This window comes from Amblyraja radiata, chromosome 1, assembly GCF_010909765.2.
Source record: "Amblyraja radiata isolate CabotCenter1 chromosome 1, sAmbRad1.1.pri, whole genome shotgun sequence".
In the NCBI taxonomy this organism is placed as follows: Eukaryota; Metazoa; Chordata; class Chondrichthyes; order Rajiformes; family Rajidae; genus Amblyraja; species Amblyraja radiata.
The window spans coordinates 84,213,508-84,233,593 of NC_045956.1; the positions used below are offsets into that span (position 1 = coordinate 84,213,508).

General features: G+C 42.4%; 1 protein-coding gene across 3 annotated transcripts in view; it reads left to right on the forward strand.

Annotated features, from left to right (window-relative positions):
* The window catches only part of ncapg (non-SMC condensin I complex subunit G), a 90,377-nt gene extending 70,533 nt beyond the window's left edge, over positions 1–19,844 (forward strand). For all 3 annotated transcript variants that reach the window (XM_033026077.1, XM_033026070.1, XM_033026086.1), the window contains exons 17-21: positions 6,996–7,170; positions 7,694–7,861; positions 8,505–8,628; positions 14,935–15,013; positions 19,060–19,844. In XM_033026077.1, coding sequence (XP_032881968.1) covers positions 6,996–7,170; positions 7,694–7,861; positions 8,505–8,628; positions 14,935–15,013; positions 19,060–19,186 — 673 coding nt within the window. In that variant the 3' untranslated portion in view covers positions 19,187–19,844. The remainder of the gene's footprint in view (positions 1–6,995; positions 7,171–7,693; positions 7,862–8,504; positions 8,629–14,934; positions 15,014–19,059) is intronic.
* The last annotated feature ends 242 nt before the right edge of the window (positions 19,845–20,086 follow it).

Here is a 20,086-nt window from a genome sequence, read left to right on the forward strand (position 1 = left end):
CCCCTCCCTTCTCAGCCAGTAGCATGTCCAAGGCCATGCGATTTTGCCAGGCCATTTGGCTGGTAGCTGTCAGTTGTTCCGCTAATCCTTCAACTGCATCTCGAGTGTAATTTATAAAGCGTTGTTGATTGTAGTATAAGTAGTTGATCCAGTCCACATTTTTATTAATTGTGGACCACCAGAAGAGTATGGACTCAAAGCCCGTAGCTATCTGATTTCTGGCTTTAAATTCATCGGGTACCCCTCTTGGCACCCCTATCACATCTATATAGATGTGTGTGTCGAATGATCCTCTCACCTTTCTCTTTTGTCGTCGGCTTCCTTTATCGAGTTCTACAGCATGTTCTACTGCTATGGTGAAGGGCATCATCAGTTGTATGAGGGTACAGGTTCCCGTTAACCGGGGCCACAGGGTATTCTCCCCGCACCACCACCAGACATCGGCTCTACTGACTAACTGCTTTTTCAGCCAGGAGCTATTTAACAGTGGCCCCGTTCCTCAGCCGTTATGTTATAGGTCTTATTGCAGTTGAGCACCTCCCCCATGTCCTGTCCCTCTGGGTTATTTCTTGTATAGCACTCAAACCCCTCCTCCCCAAAAGGAATGGTAAATGGAGGAGGTCGAGGGTCTTCCCTTCGGCCCTTCGTATTGTTGTTGCTGGCCGGAAATAGGTAATGATAACTCTGGCATATCACATTCTTTGGTAAGAGGGGATTTGTGAATAGCTGTAGTATACATGTCATAGCCCTAGGTGTTCTATCCCAATTCAGGGGAAATGGTACAGGGACCAGCTGAGGCCTAGCTCCAGTGCAGGCGTAACAATTGGTTCGTTGCATACTTCTGGCTGTGTACATCATCCAGGCAAGCCAGGTGTTGGCTCATTTTCCCCCTGTTGGTATTCCTTTCTTATATAACTACCTTAATCCTGTTTCTCCTGCTACTATCATTATCTTCAGATCCTTCGACTCATTTTCCCTGATGACATTGCTGACTACTGGTGGTGCTGGTGTTGCCCCGGGATCCCTATTCTGACTGTCATCTATCTTGAACACCTCTCCCCTATCCTCGTATCTTCCCATCTCACTTTACTTCTATCTCAAACTTCAGACATGCGTCCTTCCCTGTTGTATCTGCACATATCCAATACCTACCACTTTCCTGTATTTGGACACTGTATGCTCACATATACGCGTCCTGGCAATTTCTCTTTCAGGTTTTGATATACTCTCCACCTATCAGTTTGATAGGTGGTCCGATGCCACCCATATTTTGATGAAGTAAACACCGCGTGCCAATCTTTACAGGGATGGGTGCATACATACATTATATAGCCGCACCACCATTTTCCTTTACATACATTAAATGGGATGGTGGTGGACCTTCTATTCTGTGGTATTGTGATTTTTATGCATGTTACATTACTTACAAGTTGGGTAACCACCCAACACACGACCCACCAACACGAAATCTTCATTTTTCCTGCGGGTTCTTGGTAAATGTTAAAGTCAATGGTTCCTCTCCTTTGCGCACAGTCCACGGTCTGATATCGTCTGGTGGGGCCTCCACAGGACCCTTAACTCGACTTGCGTGTGTCCACCCTTTCTCTTTTGTTCGTACTGCTGTCTCGGTGATTAGTAACACCAGGTAGGGTCCAGTCCACTTAGGTTGCAGCTTTTCTTCTTTCCACGTTTTTATTAATACACCGTCTCCAGCCTTGACTGAGTGAATCGGAAAGTCCAGTGGTGGGCTCTGGGCCAGCAATCCTTTAATTTTTAGTTCTGCAAGAGATTGGGACACTGCCAGTAAATAGTTCCTCAGGAACACATCGTTCCCTTGTATTGTTGGGACTCCTTCTATCTTCCCTAAGTATAGGAGCCCGAATAACATTTCATATGGTGATATCCCTATGTCTTTTTGAGGTGCCGTTCGGATTCTCAACAGGGCTATCGGGAGGCACTTAGTCCAGGGGAGTCCCGTTTCCTCTATCAACTTGGTGATTTGGGTCTTTAAGGTGCCATCCATTCTTTCCACCTTTCCTGAGCTCTGGGGATGCCATGGTGTATGCAATTTCCATTCTATTCCCAGTGCTACACATATCATTTCATGTGTTTTGGAGGCAAAATGGGTCCCTCTATCTGAGTCTATTGTTTCCACAATCCCATATCTGGATATAATTTGTTCTAATAATATCTTGGCTACCGCCTGTGAGGTAGCAGTTGCCGTGGGGAATGCCTCTACCCATCTGGTGAAATGGTCCACTACCACTAACAGGTACTTCCATGTTCGTACCCGGGGCAGCTCGGTAAAATCTATCTGTATTCTTTGGAAGGGCCTAACTGCTAATGGTTGTCCTCCTCCTGGGACTGCTCTCATGATTTCCTTATTAATTCGCTGACATATTACACAGCCCCTTATGACTTGTTTGACCATGGTAAGCATCCCACAGCAAGCGTAGGTTCTGAGGAGGGTGTCACAGAGGGCTTGTGTTCCCCAATGGCTTTGTCCATGTAATCTCCCTAATAACTCCCTCATTATTTCTTTGTTCAATAGCTGCTTTCCATTTGGTGTCCACCATTTCCCATTTGAAGTACGCTGAGCCCCCATTTCTTTCATGTTTTCCTGTTCTTTCTCACTAAAGATAGGTATTTTTTCCTCTGGTTCCCTTAACGGTATTAGTGACTTCATTTCTACCATCTGTTCTGTGGCTGCTCTTTTTGCAACCTCATCCACTGCCCTATTTCCTCTGGCCTCCAGGGTGTTACCCTTCTGATGCCCTGCCACATATGCTATGGCTATTCGTTCTGGTTTTTGCAAGGCTTCCAGTGTCTGTCCTACCAATTGTTCATGCTCTAGTTCTTTACCTCGATCTTCCCAAAGGTTTGTACTACTCCAAAAGCGTATTTTGAATCGGTATATACTGTTCCTTCCTTCCCCTCCAATAATTCTAAAGCTCTCATTAATGCATATAATTCACAAGATTGAGCTGACCAACTACCAGGCAGCCTGCCGCTTTCAATTTCCTCCATCGTTTCCCCGTTCACTATACCGTACCCACTATGTATTTTTCCACCTATGCACCTGGGGGATCCATCTATAAACCACCGGCTGCCCTCAGCCAGAGGTTGCTCTTCTAAGTCTTCTCTACTTTTTGTCTGTAAATCTATTATTTCACTACAGCAGTGTACTGGGCCCTCTTCCTTGTCACCCTGTTTCTCTGCTGGATACAGGAATTGGGACGGGTTAAGGTTCTTATCATCAAATCGTCTTTTTCCATCAGGATGGCCTTATACTTTAAAAGTCTAGTCTGTTAACCATCTGTTGGATTTCTGAGTGAGTATGGTTCTTACTGTGTGTGGTGTAGAAACAACCAGAGTGCCTCCAAAGGTTAATTTCCTACTCTCTTCCACCAATATTGCGGTAGCTGCTACCGCTTGTATGCATCCCGGCCATCCCCTGGAGACTGGATCTAATATTTTCGAGAGGAAGGCCACTGGCTGTCGATTTCCCCCTCTTTTCTGGGTGAGTACCCCTAGTGCCACCCCCTTGTCTGAATTTACAAACCGGTGGAAAGGTTGTTCTACTGAGGGCAGAGCCAACACGGGAGCGGTAATCAAACTGTTCTTTAATTTCCCAAATTCCACCTCCTGTTCTGGGGTCCACTGAACTTTGTCTTTTTCTTCTCCCAATTTATCATACAGGAATTTCACTTGTCTGGAGTAATCATCTATCCACAGTCGACAGTATCCTATCAATCCCAAGAATTTTCGGATCTCTTTCTTATTCTTTGGTATTGGTACTCCCGTGATCCCAGCTATCCTTTCAGGGTTGATTCGTCTCTTTCCTCCACTTATCAGATGTCCCAGATATTTTACCTCTTGTTTCACAAATTAAAGCTTGTTACGGGACACTCTTAACCCCTTCCTTCCCAAGAAGTTTAACAGGCTTATTGTGGCGTCCCTTACTTCCTCTTCTCTCTCTCCTGACAAAAGGAGGTCATCCATATACTGTAATAGTTGCGTTTCCCCGTGTCCTGGGAAATCCTCCAATACCTGCTCTAAAATTTGGCCGAATAAATTTGGTGATTCTGTAAAACCTTGAGGGAGCACCGCCCACCGGAATTGTTGCTTTCGCCCGGTTTTTAGGTTTTCCCACTCAAAGGCGAATAAGTCTCTACTCTCTGTTGCCAGCGGACAGCTCCAGAAGGCATCCTTTCTCTTTCTCTTTCTGTCTGTGTCTCTCTCTCTCTCTCTCTCTGTCTCTCTCTCTCTCTCTCTCTCGACGCTGAATAGATTCAGGACTGGACATGGCCCCTGCTTGGCCAGCCTTCACAAATGGGGCAGCAGCCCAACCCCACGTGTGCTTGTGGCACTCCCTTACAACACATCATTGAAGCATGCCTTCAACAAAGACTCAAGGGAGGACTTGTCACCCTTCATACAGCCGATCAAGAGGCAACTGCTTGGCTAAAGGACTTTGCATTCGCTAAATAAATAAAATCTCTCTCTGTGTCTGTCTCTCTCTCTCTCTCTCTGTCTGTGTTTCTCAACTTGTATGTACCATGAAACAACATAAAAGCTGGTCATGTTTCATCAATTAACTTATTTCCAGTTAACTTTACTGACAAGAAATCTAAAAGAACATCAAGAAACGATTTTTACAACTTCTCTTTTTCAGGTTACCAGGATACGAAGAGTTCATTTTTGCAGCTTGTTCGCAATCCCCTACGGCCCAAACACAGTGGGAACTCCCACCTCCGCCACGGGGCGTCTGTCTTCAATTTTACAACTTGCTCATTTCAACCATTTGTTACAAACATCCCCCTTTCGCGGCCTCTGCCGTCTTATCTGCTACTTTCGGGAGTAACTCCCTTATCATCCTGTCTCAGGAATTTTCCTGTCTCTCAAGAATTGATCTAACTGTTCTCGTCAGACCTAATGAATCTTCAAGGAGGCAAACTCCCTTCTCCCTCAGGGTCCTCTCCTAGGTACCTCCCTCAGGGGTCTAATTTCTACCGAACTTCTTATCTTCCCCTTCTGCCCTTTGACTCCCCGTCCTGTTGGCCGGGTGATCTTCGGCCCCTGTCTTCTCTTTCCCTTGGGTATTTTGGCCCCCTCCGGCTCTACATTTTCTGTGGGTATCTCCTCTCCATATGCAGCTCTGCATTTTCCCCAACTGACTATACCTTATCATTGTTGGCTTTTCCAACCCCTGGGTATTTCCTGTCCTCCAGGGTCCAGCATTTTCCCCAACGGACTATTGGGCAGAATGCGGGGATTTGGCCCACAGCCTTTTCCCCTCCCTTCTGGGTTTGCCTTGCAGCCCCCTGAATCCTTCAGGGCGTTAACCACAAGGTCTTATATTCTTAATACCGTGTTCATCGTACCGTGTTCATCATTCTCAATAGCCCAGGAAGTACTTAATAGTTATTTTCCTACCTGGGTTCCATGCACTGGAATTGCTCGATTGACCTGTCTGGTGTGTTCCTTGGGCTTCATGATGCTGTTTGTTCACTAATGTTCTCTAACAAACGTCTGAGGCCTTCACAGAACAGCTGTATTTATACTGAGATTAGATTATACACAAGTAGACTCTATTTACTAATTAGGTGACTTCTGAAGGCAATTGGTTGCACTGGATTTTATTTAGGGGTATCAGAGTAAAGGGGGCTGAATACTTTTGCACGCCACACTTTTCAGTTTTTTTATTTGTAAAAAAATTTGAAAACCATGTATCATTTTCCTTCCACTTCACAATTATGTGCCAATTTGTGTTGGTCTATCACATAAAATCCCAATAAAATACATTTACGTTAGTGGTTGTAACGTGACAAAATGTGGAAAAGTTCAAGGGGTATGAATACTTTTGCAAGCCACTGTATATATATATCTCAGGGCTGGTCCCCGAACGCAATATTCCACCACTCGCCCATAGCCCCCAACTGCGCAGGCGCGACTGACGGGTTCCCGTTGTGTCATAGAAAACGGAGGCATTACGGCGCAGGCTCAGCGGACGGGCACGGCAAGTGGAAAAGGGATTTACTAAAGATTAAAATGTGAATAACTTAAAATATAACAATTTAAACGTTGAAGATGAGATTTATTCAGTTCAGTCTCTTGTTCCCTTCTGTTTTGCGTTCTATCTTGATGATCCTCGAAACTTTGAGTTCTTTCTTGTTGCGTCTCTTGTTCCCTTCTGTTTTGTATTCTTTCTCGATGATCCTCGAGACGTTGAGTTATGAAAACCGTAATTTTTTTAATTTTTTTTTAAATGCAACAATGAAAATGAAAAATAAGCTAAACCCAATGTTAGTAGTCAATGAACACGGATCCACTCATTCAATCAGCAGCCTGGAACAGCGACCAATCGGTCGTCGAGCTACAACCCCCCCACGTGGGACCTGGACCAATCAAGAAAATTAAAAACCTAACTATTTTTTATCTTTGAATAAAAACAATGTCTAAGAATATCACTATTTATGATTGAAGGACTGTGAGATGCCATTGTGATTTCATAGCTCCAACTGCCAGAAAACTCTCACAGCACAGTCACAGTTATTCTCCTGAAAGTTGGCTTTTCTAAACGTTTTAATGTCAACAACTTGTGAAGTAAAACATTAATCTGAACGAAAGTTTATACAAATGACAACGGGCCAAAGGAGAGTAAGGTGGTGCAAAAATGTTTGCGCTAATGTGTACCGTTTTGGCGTAGTTCCTTGATACCGCACGCAGACACAGATAGACATCCAAACAAGACGAGAGTTTTAGAGATAGATAGATGGATGAATGGATAACTGTTCCTGTTTCTATCTCCACCTATACTGCTTGTTATGTTGAGGGTTTATGGCCCTCTTTTTATTTCCAGAGTCCATTTTGAAATTGCTCTTTATTAGATACTTTGCTGCAGCAACTACTTTTATAGTGAAAACTTGAAGCAAATATTGATTCATAAAATAAATAAAATTTATATTTAATATTTTGCAAACATTTTCTCTTAGGAAAAATCAAGAATGTTATCAGGAAGCTTTCTTACCTACATTGAGGACCCTGTTCTATGCACCAGCTTCTTCTCCTTTAGCTGAAATTAATCCCCTTAATGTGGCAGAGCTTTTTGTGGATTTGTCCCGTGTCAGTGCAACTAATTCGCTGAACAAAAAAAATGAGGACCATCAGGTAAGCAACACTAATAACTTTACATAAATAGGCAATATCTTTCATTGACATAGTTGCTTTGGATTTAAGGAAACAGATATTTGACAAAGTGAAGTCTGCATGTGTAATATAACAGCTGGAGAGCCTAATGTTTGGTATTTTGAGGATTGAAAATGTGGTACAAGTGACTTAGGGAGGAGAATTTTTTAATTGGCAAATGCAGAAAGAAAAATGTCTATGAATATTGGTATGCGGAGAAGAGGATAGAAATGGCTTTAACCGTTGTTGAGATCACCTGACAAGTGATGCAACTGGAAATGTATGTCAAAACGGTTAGACAAGATCTTTCTTGTGTGTCTACAAATGTTCTGGAGGGAATCATAGATAGAACAAGGATTGTTAAATTGCGGTTTAAAAAAAACTTAAAGGTACTTCCATTATTCTTTTGCATGTAATAAGCATTAGGCTGGGAATCTAAATGAGAGCTGTGTATTCTTCACTGAGGTACCTTGCATTGCTACCTAAACATGTCCTATTTGTGTAGGAACTTACAATTCACGACAACTTGGCTGTGAAGATCTGCAAAGAAATATTGAAGGATCCAGATTCTCCTGATATTCGGATATTGGTCAAAATTCTGGGGTTGCTTGAACTCTCTCCAGGGCGATCAATATTGACCGAGCAGCTGCATGTTCTCCTGGCCGACATTAAGGTTATGTTTGTAACTTTTTGTGACTTTTTGCATATTTTTATTGGAAAGAAATAGATTGCTTTGGCTTTTTTAGAATTTAAATAGGTTGACTTTAATTTGAACATTGAAAAATGTGAAGTAAGCTTCTTCTTTGTTTTGCAAGGTAAAGAAATAGGCAAGTTATTTAATAAAGTAACATGGATTATCCCTGCAACAGCATTGTAGACAGTCGCTCAGCTCTTTCTGGTCCATGCCAGCTCCCAGTGGAGCAATACTATTAGTCATATTTTCTTCATTATCTCAGTCTTCTTTCACAGATGCACATCAGTTTGATTCTTTGAATGTTTTTACCTGCAACTGCAAACCACTATCATCTAATGTCAATATTTGGCCTAAAATATTTTAAGATAACTTGGTAAAATTATCTATCAGAAGTTGTGCCTCCCATGCCACTTATAGAGATGTTTTATGAACTAAAGTCCAGCATAAATGTTGTTAAAGCTGGGTTTGTTTAAAACTCTACATTTTGCATTATTAAAATTTGATGAATATGCTAGAAGTAATTTTTATGTATTATAATGATATTTTTGAAAATGAAAGGACAGGTATTACATTTTCAGATACAAATTTGGAACTAAATACTTCTATGCTGATATTCCTGTAGGAAATGAAAAACAAAGTAAATCAGCGAGTCATTGAGAAAATTATGAATCACCTAAATGGAGGATTACAAGAGAGCGAGAAGTGTAAAGATGACAACACAATGGACAAAACTGAAATTGACAAAGGTATGGGCTGCTCCATCATTATTAAATCCGATCTTTAAGAACGTGAATTAGGAGCAAGAGGATGCCACTCATAGCCCCTTAATCTTGCTATGCCATTTAATAAAATCACAGCTAATCTAACTAACTTTAACTTTGCATTATTTCTACTCATGGCAACCTTTCACCCACTGGCTTACAAAGTACCTATATACCCTACCTGAAACTTTTCAAAAACTTTTGATCAGACATGTTAAGCCATTGTGCCAATATCCTTCAGTGGTTCTTGTGACTGCTCTCTCTTCCCACTGTTACATATGAAATTATAAGATAGGAATAAGCTATTCACTCCTTCAAGCCTGTTCTGCTTGTGTGAGGTAAGACAATAATATTAATTAGTATTGGCCGATGACTGAAATATTAATAATAATGATGTTGTATGGATGTTTGTAGAATTATAGAAATGTTCAGCACAGAGTTGGGCCTTTTGGGCAACCACATCCATGCCAACCATGATGCATGTCTACCATTAGATCAAATTTTCTCTCTGCCTTTCCTAGCCAAGTACCTGTCCAAATGCTTTTTAAACCGTATTTGTGTCTGACTCCACCATCTCCTCTGGCAGCTGGCTCTAGATATTTTATATCCCCTCTCACCTCAAACCTGTGCTCTCTAGTTCTAGACTTTACTGCCCTGGGGGGAGAAAATTCTAACTCTATCCTATCTATGCCCCTCAAATTCTATGAAGCTCTATAGGGTCATCCTTTAGCTATTTCCAATCCAGGGAGAATAAACCCAGATTTATGACCTGAGTGGGAAATCTCCCTGCTCCCATCGGACAAAAGGTACAGAAGCTTGAAAGGGAACACCACCAGACTCGGGAACAGCTTTCCCACCCCATGCTTATCATGCTTGTGAATAGTCCTTCCAAAAGTTAGGGTACTATCTGATTCACCTCTACCCCATTGCAAACATTGGGGATTGTCTATGGAACTGATGCACTACGATGCTGAGAACTAGGTGCTGCTCTCTGTATCTTCCCCTTTGCTCTACTTCTTGTACTTAAGTTTTACTTGGTGAATCTCTTCTCATAGAGTCATAGAGTAATACAGTGTGGAAAAAGGCCCTTCGGTCTAACACCGGCCAACAATGTCCCATCTACACTAGTCCCACTTGCCTGCGCTTGGTCCATAACCCTCCAAACCTGTCCTAGCCATGTACCTGTCCAACTGTTTCTTAAACGATGGGATAGTCCCAGCCTCAACTACCTCCTCTGGCAGCTTGTTCCATACACCCACCACACATCTGTGTGAAAATGTTGCCCCTCGGATTCCTATTAAATCTTTTCCCCTTCACCTTGAACCTATGTCCTCTGGTCCTCAATTCCCCTACTCTGGGTAAAAGTGTGCATCTACCCGATCTATTCCTCTCATGATTTTGTATACCTCCAAGATCTCCCCTCATCCTCGTGATGATAATAATAGTAATACTTTATTGTCATTGCAAATACATACAACAAAATTTCAGGCGCACTGTCCGAGCGGAGCTCGAACGTATCGGATAAATAATAACGAATAACGAATACCAAAATGGCAAGAAAATGTCGCCATAATGTGCAATATTTCACAGTATAGTGTTGTGCCAGTACAAAATATTGGCTATGGGGGCTGTCTGTTCGGTGCAGAGTTCAGAGTGGTGATGGCCTTGGGGTAGAAACTGTTTGTTAATCTTGTGATGTGTGATTTGATGGACCTGTAACGCTTTCCTGAGGGCAGAAGGGCAAACATGTGATGTGCGAGATGAGATGAGTCCTTTAGTATGCGTGATGCCTTCTGCAGGCAACGAAAGCTATAGATCTCTTCCAGGGCAGGCAGGTGTGTGTTGGTGATCTTCTGGGATGTGTTGATGACTGCAGAGCCTTGTCAGCTGCAGAATTGTTGCCATACCATACCAGGATGCCATTGTCAGGCCACTTTCTATGGAGCAACGGTAGAATTACACTAGCAGCTGTTGTGGCAAGTTGACTTTCCTGAGTGATCTTAGGAAGAAAAGCCGTTTATGTGCCTTCTTTACCAGGGAGTACGTGTTAGTTGACCACCTGAGATCTGCTGAGATGTGGGTGCCCAGGAACCTGACAGGGCTCTCACTTAACTTTTTTTCCCTGTTGCCAGCCAGGCAACCTAGGCAGCTTTTTAGGTTGCCAAATGACAGTTTATGTGGTCATTTAAGACAGCTTGCATGACGTGTGCAATAATGTGCTCGGACGAAGTGCGTAGTTACCAGTCGGAATTATGCTCAATGAAGCATTCACATATTATTTCTACTTGGAATAAAGTCACAAACTAAACATATTCACCAATCAAGACATGATATATACCACAATGACATGCAGCAAAATTATAATACAATATCTCAACTTTTTACACATTGCAATTATTGCAATTTCTATTATTTCTTTCCACTTCCAAACAAAAATGTGGTTGGATTATTCAGCGTATGATCAACCTGTGTCAATAAATCCTAGACCATGGTAACATATATGCTTAACCATGCACACTACAGATTGATGCAAGCATGTTTTCTGTGAAGGACTGAAGATTATCATGACATGGCCATAATAGCATGGGTTGTTATTGCTATTGGTACAGAAACACTCTCGCTTCCCACATAATTTATCCACAACAAAATATACAGGTTGCAAGGAAATTTCTAAAGGCATTTTATGATGATAGCTGTTAAAACTGACTATACCCATCTGACAGGTTAAACATTACACTAACTGACAAGAGATGGCCATAGGACATAACTGCAGCAAATGTTCTTTTGGTAATATGTTTAAAGGTGACAAAACACCACAATACCGGACATTCAGATTAGATGTATGTGCTGTGAATAGTAATGAAGATACCCAGTTTGTACGCACAAGATTTTAAAAAAAAGTTATTGATAAATGCTGTTTCCATCATTCCCACTTCCGAATTAACGTTAAAATTTCAACTGAAATATCTCCTGACCAAATTTGTGATGTATATGACCGACTGTAGAAGTAAAACCTGGATAAATCCAACGTATAGTTGTGAATGTTGCTCATTAAATAACTACAGTACTGATACTCCATATTAAGAGCAATGATTTGCCGTTAAAATGATTTCTGTAATAACGAGTCAACAGTAGCAGTGACAATTGAACACTGCGGTTTTAATGTTAAACCAGTATCTGCAGTGCCAAGCCGGGCAAAATGACTCGGCATTTAGGTTGCTGGCTGCACTTTGGGAGGTCATTGACACCCAGGCAATCGCTAATTTCGAGCCCTGCTGAAACTGGAGACTCTGTCCACTCCTCCGTTTATGTGCATTGGGGGATGGTCACCCTGCTTGTTCCTGAAGTCAATGATGAGCTCTTTTGTTTTTTTCGTATTGTGCTAAGTTTTTCTCTGAGCACTAGCCTCAGTATCTCCTCCCTGTAAGCTGACTCATCGTCCTCAGTGATCAGCCCCGCCACTGTCTTGTCGTCTGCAAATTTTATGATGGTGTTTGTGCTGTGGGTCGGTATGCAGTCATAGGTATAGAGAGAGTAGAGGAGGGGGCTCAGCACACAGCCTTGTGGAGCTCCTGTTCTAAGTGTCAGAGTGGGGGAGTTGTGTGGTCCCATCCTGACTGACTGCAACCGGTCCTTAAGGAAGTCCTTAATCCATAGGCAGATGTTGTGTTCGAAGCCTAGGTCGGACAGCTTGGAGACCAGTCTGCTGGGTACGATTGTGTTGAATGCAGAGCTGTAATCCACAAATAGCAGTCGTGCGTATGCTCCCCATTGTTCTAGGTGCAGCAGTACAGTATGGAGGCCAGTGGCAATGGCGTCGTCTGTTGATCTGTTTGCTCATATTGGTGTGGATCCAGGATTGATGGGAGAGCGGCCTTGATGCGCTTAAGGACCAATCTCTCCAGGCACTTCATGATGATTGGTGTTAGTGCAACAGCCTGTCGTCGTTGAGGCAGGTTATGGCTGTCTGCTTCGGAACTGGCCCTATTTCCGATGTTTTTAGGCATGTGGGGACCATGCATTGTGCTAGGGATTGATTGAAATTTTTTGTAAATACGTCAGTTAACTCAACACTCCATGGAATAGAGACCCAGCCTACTCAACTATAGCTTACACCCTATAGCTCACACCCTCTAGTCCTGGCAATATCCTTGTATATCTTTTCTGAACCCTTTCAATCTTCTATACTCTATTGTTACCACACTGTTGCTCTAAGTGCAATCTTAACAGTTTTTAGTACAGCTGCAATATAACATCTTAACTCTTAATAAAAATGTCTCAGCCTACACTGACAAGCATATCAAATGCCCTTTTCATTACACTATCAACCTGTGTTGCCATTGCATGGAACTATGGATTTGCACCCCGAAGTTTCGAGGCCACATGACCAACCAGAATTTTTCCCCAGAAGTGCATTACCTCACACTTGTCTGGATTAAAGTCCATCTGCCACTGCTCCGCCCAACTTTCCAGCTGTTCTACCTCCTGTGCTATTTAAAACTCCATCAATACAAGTGTCATTTGCAAACAACTGTCTCGCTGATGACGTCACAATGGGTCTGCTTGCTGCCGTCTTGTTCGCGCTGTGAGTGACGTCACCCCCCCCCCATACTCATCCTCCCCCCGTTATTCAAAAGACGCAGAAAGAACAAGCAAATCGGGTCCTGTACTGAAGCTGCCAAGTTCGCAGGTCGCTCCGTCGGCTCCTTTCTCTCCCCCCGGGCCTCTCTCCCCCCTCTCTCTTCCCCTCCCTCCCCTCTCTCTTCCCCTCCCTCCCCTCTCTCTTCCCCTCCCTCCCCTCTCTCTTCCCCTCCCTCCCCTCTCTCTTCCCCTCCCTCCCCTCTCTCTCCCCCCCCTCCTCTTTCCCCCTTCCCCTCTCTCCTCCCCCTTCCCCTCTCTCTCTCCCCTCTCTCTCCCTCTATCCCCTCTCTCTCTCTCTCCCCTCTATCCCCTCTCTCTCTCTCACTCCCCTCTCTCCCCCCCCCCCCCCCCCCCCCTCCCCCCCTCCCCTCTCTCTCCCCCTCTCTCCCCTCCTCTCTCTCCCCCCTCCCCTCTCTCTCCCCCCTCCCCTCTCTCCCCCCTCCCCTCTCTCTCCCCCCTCCCCTCTCTCTACCCCCTCCCCTCTCTCTACCCCCTCCCTCCTCTCTCCAATATCAAGGGGGTGGTTAGTGTGTGAGGGGGATGGTTAATGTGTGATGCCGCAGGCTGCCCCCCCCCCCCCCCCCCCCCCCCCGCGTTGAGGGGACGGGACCCAACGGGTCCCCCTTGGTCTAGTATACTATTAAAAGTCTTGTGTGTGTGTCGATGAATGAGATTGTTTCTACGCCAAAACGGTACACGGTAGTGCTAAAATTTTTGCAGAACCTTACTCAGCTTTTTCCCTTCGTCGATGTTGTCAAGTTTCCTTCAGATTTGATGTGTGTGAGAGAGAGAAAGAAAGACGGAGACAGACAGAGACAGAGACAGAGACAGGGCCCAGAGCCGCGATCCTCCCTCCCCCTCCCCCTCCCCTTTCCCGCGGCTGAAGAAGGCACAATGGGATCTCAATTACATTTTTTAAAAGCACGCTGGACACAGACAGATATTCCGTGAGTGGTGGAATCTTGCGTTGGGGGAACAGGTTGCGTTGGGGAAATGGGTGAGTGCTGTGCAATATTGCCTTGGGGAACGGGTTGCATTGGGGGACCAGGCCTCCCATTGGGGAAATGGGTAAGTGGTAGAATATTGCCTTGTTGAACGGGTTGCGTTGGGGAAACCAGACCTCCCGTGGGGGCTATGGGTGAGTGGTGCAATATTGTGTTGGGAGATCAGGCCTCCCGTGTGACAGGGACCCAACGGGTCCCACTTGGTCTTGTATCACATCACCAAGCCTTAATAAAGTCAGTGTAAAAATGGCTACCACTCGCCTTCATCAATTTTCTTACTTACCTACAGAAAATTGCATCTGGCTCCATTACTATCCAATTTGTCTTGTAACAAACAATGATTGACTAGTTGATATCATTCTTTTATTTTTTTGTTATATGTTGCTTTTTCACATTTTCACATGGGAACATTTTTAACAGGGCATATGTTGAGTTGAGGCAAATGGCAAGTTATCTGGACCTTTTGTAAACTGAACTGTCCCTAACATAAACTACAGATTGTTTTCAGCAAAATTTGGTTACATTTTCAATTATTAAAAACTGATTTTTACCCAAATTAGACTTTCCATACAGTTGATATGGTGTGGATTTTAACTAGAGGATATCTTGTAACCACCTGAACTGAAATGTTTATGCTTTATTTTAGAACAAGGTAAAGATTTGTCAACTGCCAAGTCTGCAACCAGAAGCAGAAGGACCAAGAGAGTACCAGATTCCCCTGAAAGGCAAGTACATTATCAATGGTTGAAATGATTTAAAGTTTCCATAAATGCAGTGATTATGAGCTGAAATTTAATGAAGCATGTTATTACAAATTAAGTTGCACTTCAGGGAATGTGTTTCAAACACTCATGTTATTAGCTGATAAAACATGGTGTATTAATTAAATGTATCAAACATAATGGAAGCCTTCCTGGAATGGCATATTCATTCACTTGCATTCAAATATTTGGAGATATTGCCAAAAAGGATGAAATTTACTATTTCACAGATGCCCATTGTAATTTCAGAGCTAACTTGACTAGTTTTGGTACAATACAAATTTTCCTTTGATATAATTAAGTTTTCTATTGATCATATAGTCGCCATACTTTGCAATTTCTGAATTTTTTTGTTACTTGCTAGTTAATTCCTTATCAGTTTTGTACTTGTTAAACTAATAAAATGAAGCACAAATAGATCTTAAATAATGATGCCATGCTCTCCCTTTCCCTGTGCCATCCAAAACTTTCATTGAGACCAGATTTTCTACTTTGCGTAACCCACTGTTTGGATAAGAGTTGCCTCCAGTTTATAAAATCTCTTTTATAATGGCAATCAAACAAGTCAGTCATACAGCATGGAAATAGGCCACCTTGTCTATGCTGATCAAATTTCCTATCTAATCTAGTCCCATTTTCCTGTCTTTGACTCGGATCCTTCTAAATCTTTCAAATCCGTATACCTTTCCAAATCTCTTCTAAATGTAAAGTATTTGTATTGCCACTTTACATTTAAATATTATGCATTGTTACGAGGTTCTTTGAAAGCTAAAATTATAACTTTAAAAAACAACCTCCCTGTAAATCACAAGGATTTTACAAAATGTTATGTATTAAAATTAGCCTTACATTTTCTGTGGAAAATATGTTACATATATTAAAAAACCCCAAAATTAAGCTGGAAGAGTTGGCCTGCCAGCACTTTTGTTTGAGCACAAGGAAATTTAGGTCAGATTGTGGATTATCACTCACTTTGGAAATAGTTAACTATATATGATGAGAGGGATAGACAGAGTTGATGTGATCAAGCTTTTCCCTTTGAGAATAGGGAAGATTCAAACAAGAGGACATGACTTCAGAATTAAGGGACAGAAGTTTAGGGGTAACATGAGGGGGAACTTCTTTACTCAGAGAGTGGTAGCGGTGTGGAATGAGCTTCCAGTGGAAGTGGTGGCGGCAGGTTCGTTGGTATCATTTAAAAATAAATTGGATAGGCATATGGATGAGAAGGGAATGGAGGGTTATGGTATGAGTGCAGGCAGGTAAAAAAGTTGTTCGGCACGGACTTGTAGGGCCGAGATGGCCTATTTCCGTGCTGTAATTGTTATATGGTTATATACACTGGATCATTTCGGATTTGTGAATTTGATATCCAAGTATTATTTCCTTGTGGTGGCAGACATTAACATGAATTAATAGACATATTTCAAATAGAAAATTGTGGCGAATAATTAATGCAGGACTTTCCTAATTCCTTGCTCTAGCTCATGGTAGGCTGCTCTGGAAGGTTAGATCGCATGGGATCCAAGGAGAGATAGCTGAATGGATAGGGTCTGAACAAGGATCTCGACCCGAAACGTCACCCATTCCATCTCTGCAGAGATGCTGCTTGTCCTGCTGAATTACTCCATTAATATGTGTCGTCTATATCAATTATTTGGATGATAACGTACATGGCAAGATTAGCAAGTCTGCAGATGATACAAAAGTGGGTCATTTTGCAGAAATTGAAGATGGTTGTGAAAAATTGCAGCAGGATCTTGATTGGTTGACCAGGTGGGCTGAGGAATGGTTGATAGAATTTAATGCGGAGATATGTGAGGTGTTGCATTTTGGGAAGTCTAACATGGGCAAGACTTACACACTGAATGGGAACAATCTCTGGGGATTGTTGTAGAGCAAAGGGATCTAGGAGTGCAGGGACATAGCTCATTGAAGGTGGAGCCGCAGGTAGATAGGGTGGTCAAAATGGCTTTGGCACATCAACCTGCATCAGTCAGAGTATTGTATAAAAGTTGGGAAGTCATGTTGCAGTTATATAAGATGTTGGTGAGGCTGCATTTAGAGTATAGTGTTCAATTCTGGGCACTGTGTTTTAGGAAAGATGTCAAGCGGGAAAGGGTACAGAGAAGATTTACAAGGATGTTGCCAGGTCTCAAGGGTCTGAGCTACAAGGAAAGGTTGAGTAGGCTGGGACTTTATTCCTTGGGGTGCAGGATGTTGAGGGGTGTTCTTGTTGAGGTGTATAAAATCATGAGAGGAATACATTGGCTAGACCAGAGTAGGGAAATCGAGGACCGGAGGACATAGGTTTAAGGTGAAGGGGAAAAGATTTAATGGAAATCTGAGAGGTGACTTTTTCACACAAAGGGTGATGGGTGTAAGGAACGAGCTGCCAGAGAAGGTAGTTGAGGCAGGGACTATCGCAATGTTTCAGAAACAATTAGACAGGTACATGCATATGACTGGTTTAGAGGGATATGGGCCGAACACAGGCAGATGGGACTAGTGTAACTGGGACATGTTGACCAGTGAGGTAAAGTTGGGATGAAGGGCCTGTTTCCACACTGTATGACTCCATGACAATGCTGTAAATAACTGTTTTTGCAGAGCTTCCTACAGAATTCAGAGAAAATATTAGGAAATACTGGGAATTATACCAATATATTGTCAAGTGTCATATGTTCCAGATAGAACAATGACATTCTTACTTGCTGCGGCACAACAGAATATGTAAACATAGTACACTATAAACAATATAATAAACGAGAGGAAAAAAGTTCAGTGTGTGTGTACATATATACATACTCACAAGTACACAGACACACACACAAAAACAAACAATAGTAGTGGAATAATAATAGTCTATTGTAGTTCAGAGCTTATTTGAGGTTGTGGTGTTTAATAGGCTGATGGCTATAGGGAAGAAGCTGTTCCTGAACCTGGACGTTAGTTTTAAGGCTCCTGTACCTTCTTCCCGATGGCAGGCGCAGTGTTTCCACTTTGAAGGAAATTACCTGAAATTCTGGTTGTCTTTGGGTAATTTTAGTGAAATAAAATAATTTTGGGAAATTTCAGGAAATCTCTCGGCCCGGTAAGCCTTCCCCGGCCCGGTAAGGATTTCCCGACCCGGTAAGCCTTCGCATCTCCCCGCATGCATCAAATCAGGCCCGCAGGATTATTTGAAGAAAAAAAGTATGTTCCCATATATTTACGACCATCCGCGCCTGCGCAGTTGGGGGAGGCCCGTCAGCCGTGTCACAATTGAAAATGGCGCCGGTGACGTGGTTGGGACGCTGTCTCCCTGCGCATGCGCAGTGGGCCTGGTATCCGCGCGTGCGCAGTTGGGGAAGGCTGGGAAACACCATCAAATTCCAGGTAATTTGAATTCTATTTCAGGAAAAAAAAAAATTGAGGTGTGGAAGCACTGGGCAGGGGTGAAATGAGTGTATGGCCAGGATGGTGTGGGTCACTGATGATGTTGGCTGCCTTTTTGAGGTAGCGACTCCGATAAATCCCTTCGATGGTGGGGAGGTCAGAGCCGGTGATGGATTGGGCAGCGTTCACAACTTTTTGCAGTCTTTTTCGCTCCGGGCGTTCGAGTTGCTGAACCAGGCCATGATGCAACCAGTCAATGCGCTCTCTACTGTATACCTGTAGACGTTCAAGAGAATCCTCTCTGACATACCAAAACTCTGTAATCTTTTCAGGTAGTAGAACATTTTGAGCAATTACAATTTATTTCTGATATGCCATAATAATTTGTTTCTATTCCCATGATGGGATGAATAGGTGAGAAAGCATCACATAACTGAGGCCAGAACAGTTTTTCAACTTGGGTTCTCTGAGAATGTTGTGAAAAATTTCTGGGCTATGCTTTTAGATTTAAAAAAATCTGAAAAACCTTTGTGCACAATCTCCCTTCTTGAACTTTATATGTTTTGCTGAAGCTATTTAATTTATTGTCTTTCAAACTTGATTTGACTACTAATGGTATAATTTTATTTTAGTGACAGCCACGTTTTTGTAACTCCAGCCCCTTCAGTATCATCAAGACCTTCAAGACGAGCAAAGACTGCAGCACTAGAAAAAACAAAAATGAACCTTTCTCACTTACTGAACAAAGAAAATAATTAGTCTCATGGCATAACATAACTTGTGTTTTTTTTTATAGCCAAATAAATCAGATGTTGCATTTATTCAATAACATTAAATTGAAATTATATTTAGCATTTTTAACTACCATGTCATACCTCTGCAAGGTACTAATATTTTATTGAAGATGCTCCCTGATATCACAACCTATATCTTGATAGGTTGTGATGATATGAGTAATAGATCAGGCGTCAGATGTTTTAAAATGTTATTTTTTTCCAAGATAAATATCTTTCCACCAGGCTCTTACTTAATGTAGATGCTTTATTAATCTAAGCTACAAATAATGGCAAAATTCTTAATTGATTCAAAAAAGAGACCTAGCATTTCAACAGTTTAAAAAATTAAATGGCTAATTAAATATCTAAGAATTACTTGAGAAGGCCATCTTTGGCCTTGTGCAGTCTGACTCATTTCATGCTACTCGTATATAAACCAATATTACTCTGTACAAGTAGCATACAATTGTCAGTATATTACCAGTAGAAAATATTAAAATGATTTAATTATTATTTCAGTGAAAAATCTCCTTGACTGAGTTTCTTTTCCCTGCTGTTATGTGGTAGCATTTTGTTGCCTGTAGCTGAAGTTGTTTCAATGTTATTGCAAATTAAACATTGCTTTCAAAATTGAAGCATTACATTGTTTGTGGTTAATCTTTTTATTTAAAACTAAATGTTTTCAGTGACATGCTTTCAAAACAGGTAGGTTTAGGTTTTAATGTACTGGGCTAAACCATCGCCTTAATCAGCAGTAAAACTAGATTGAGTTTGCTCGCTCGTGTGTCAGATGACGTATAGCTCGCTGTTGGCTTCTGTCGTCGTCCAACATGTTGACAGAATTGGTCACCTGACGCGTTACAGAGTGCGTCGTGTCGTCGTT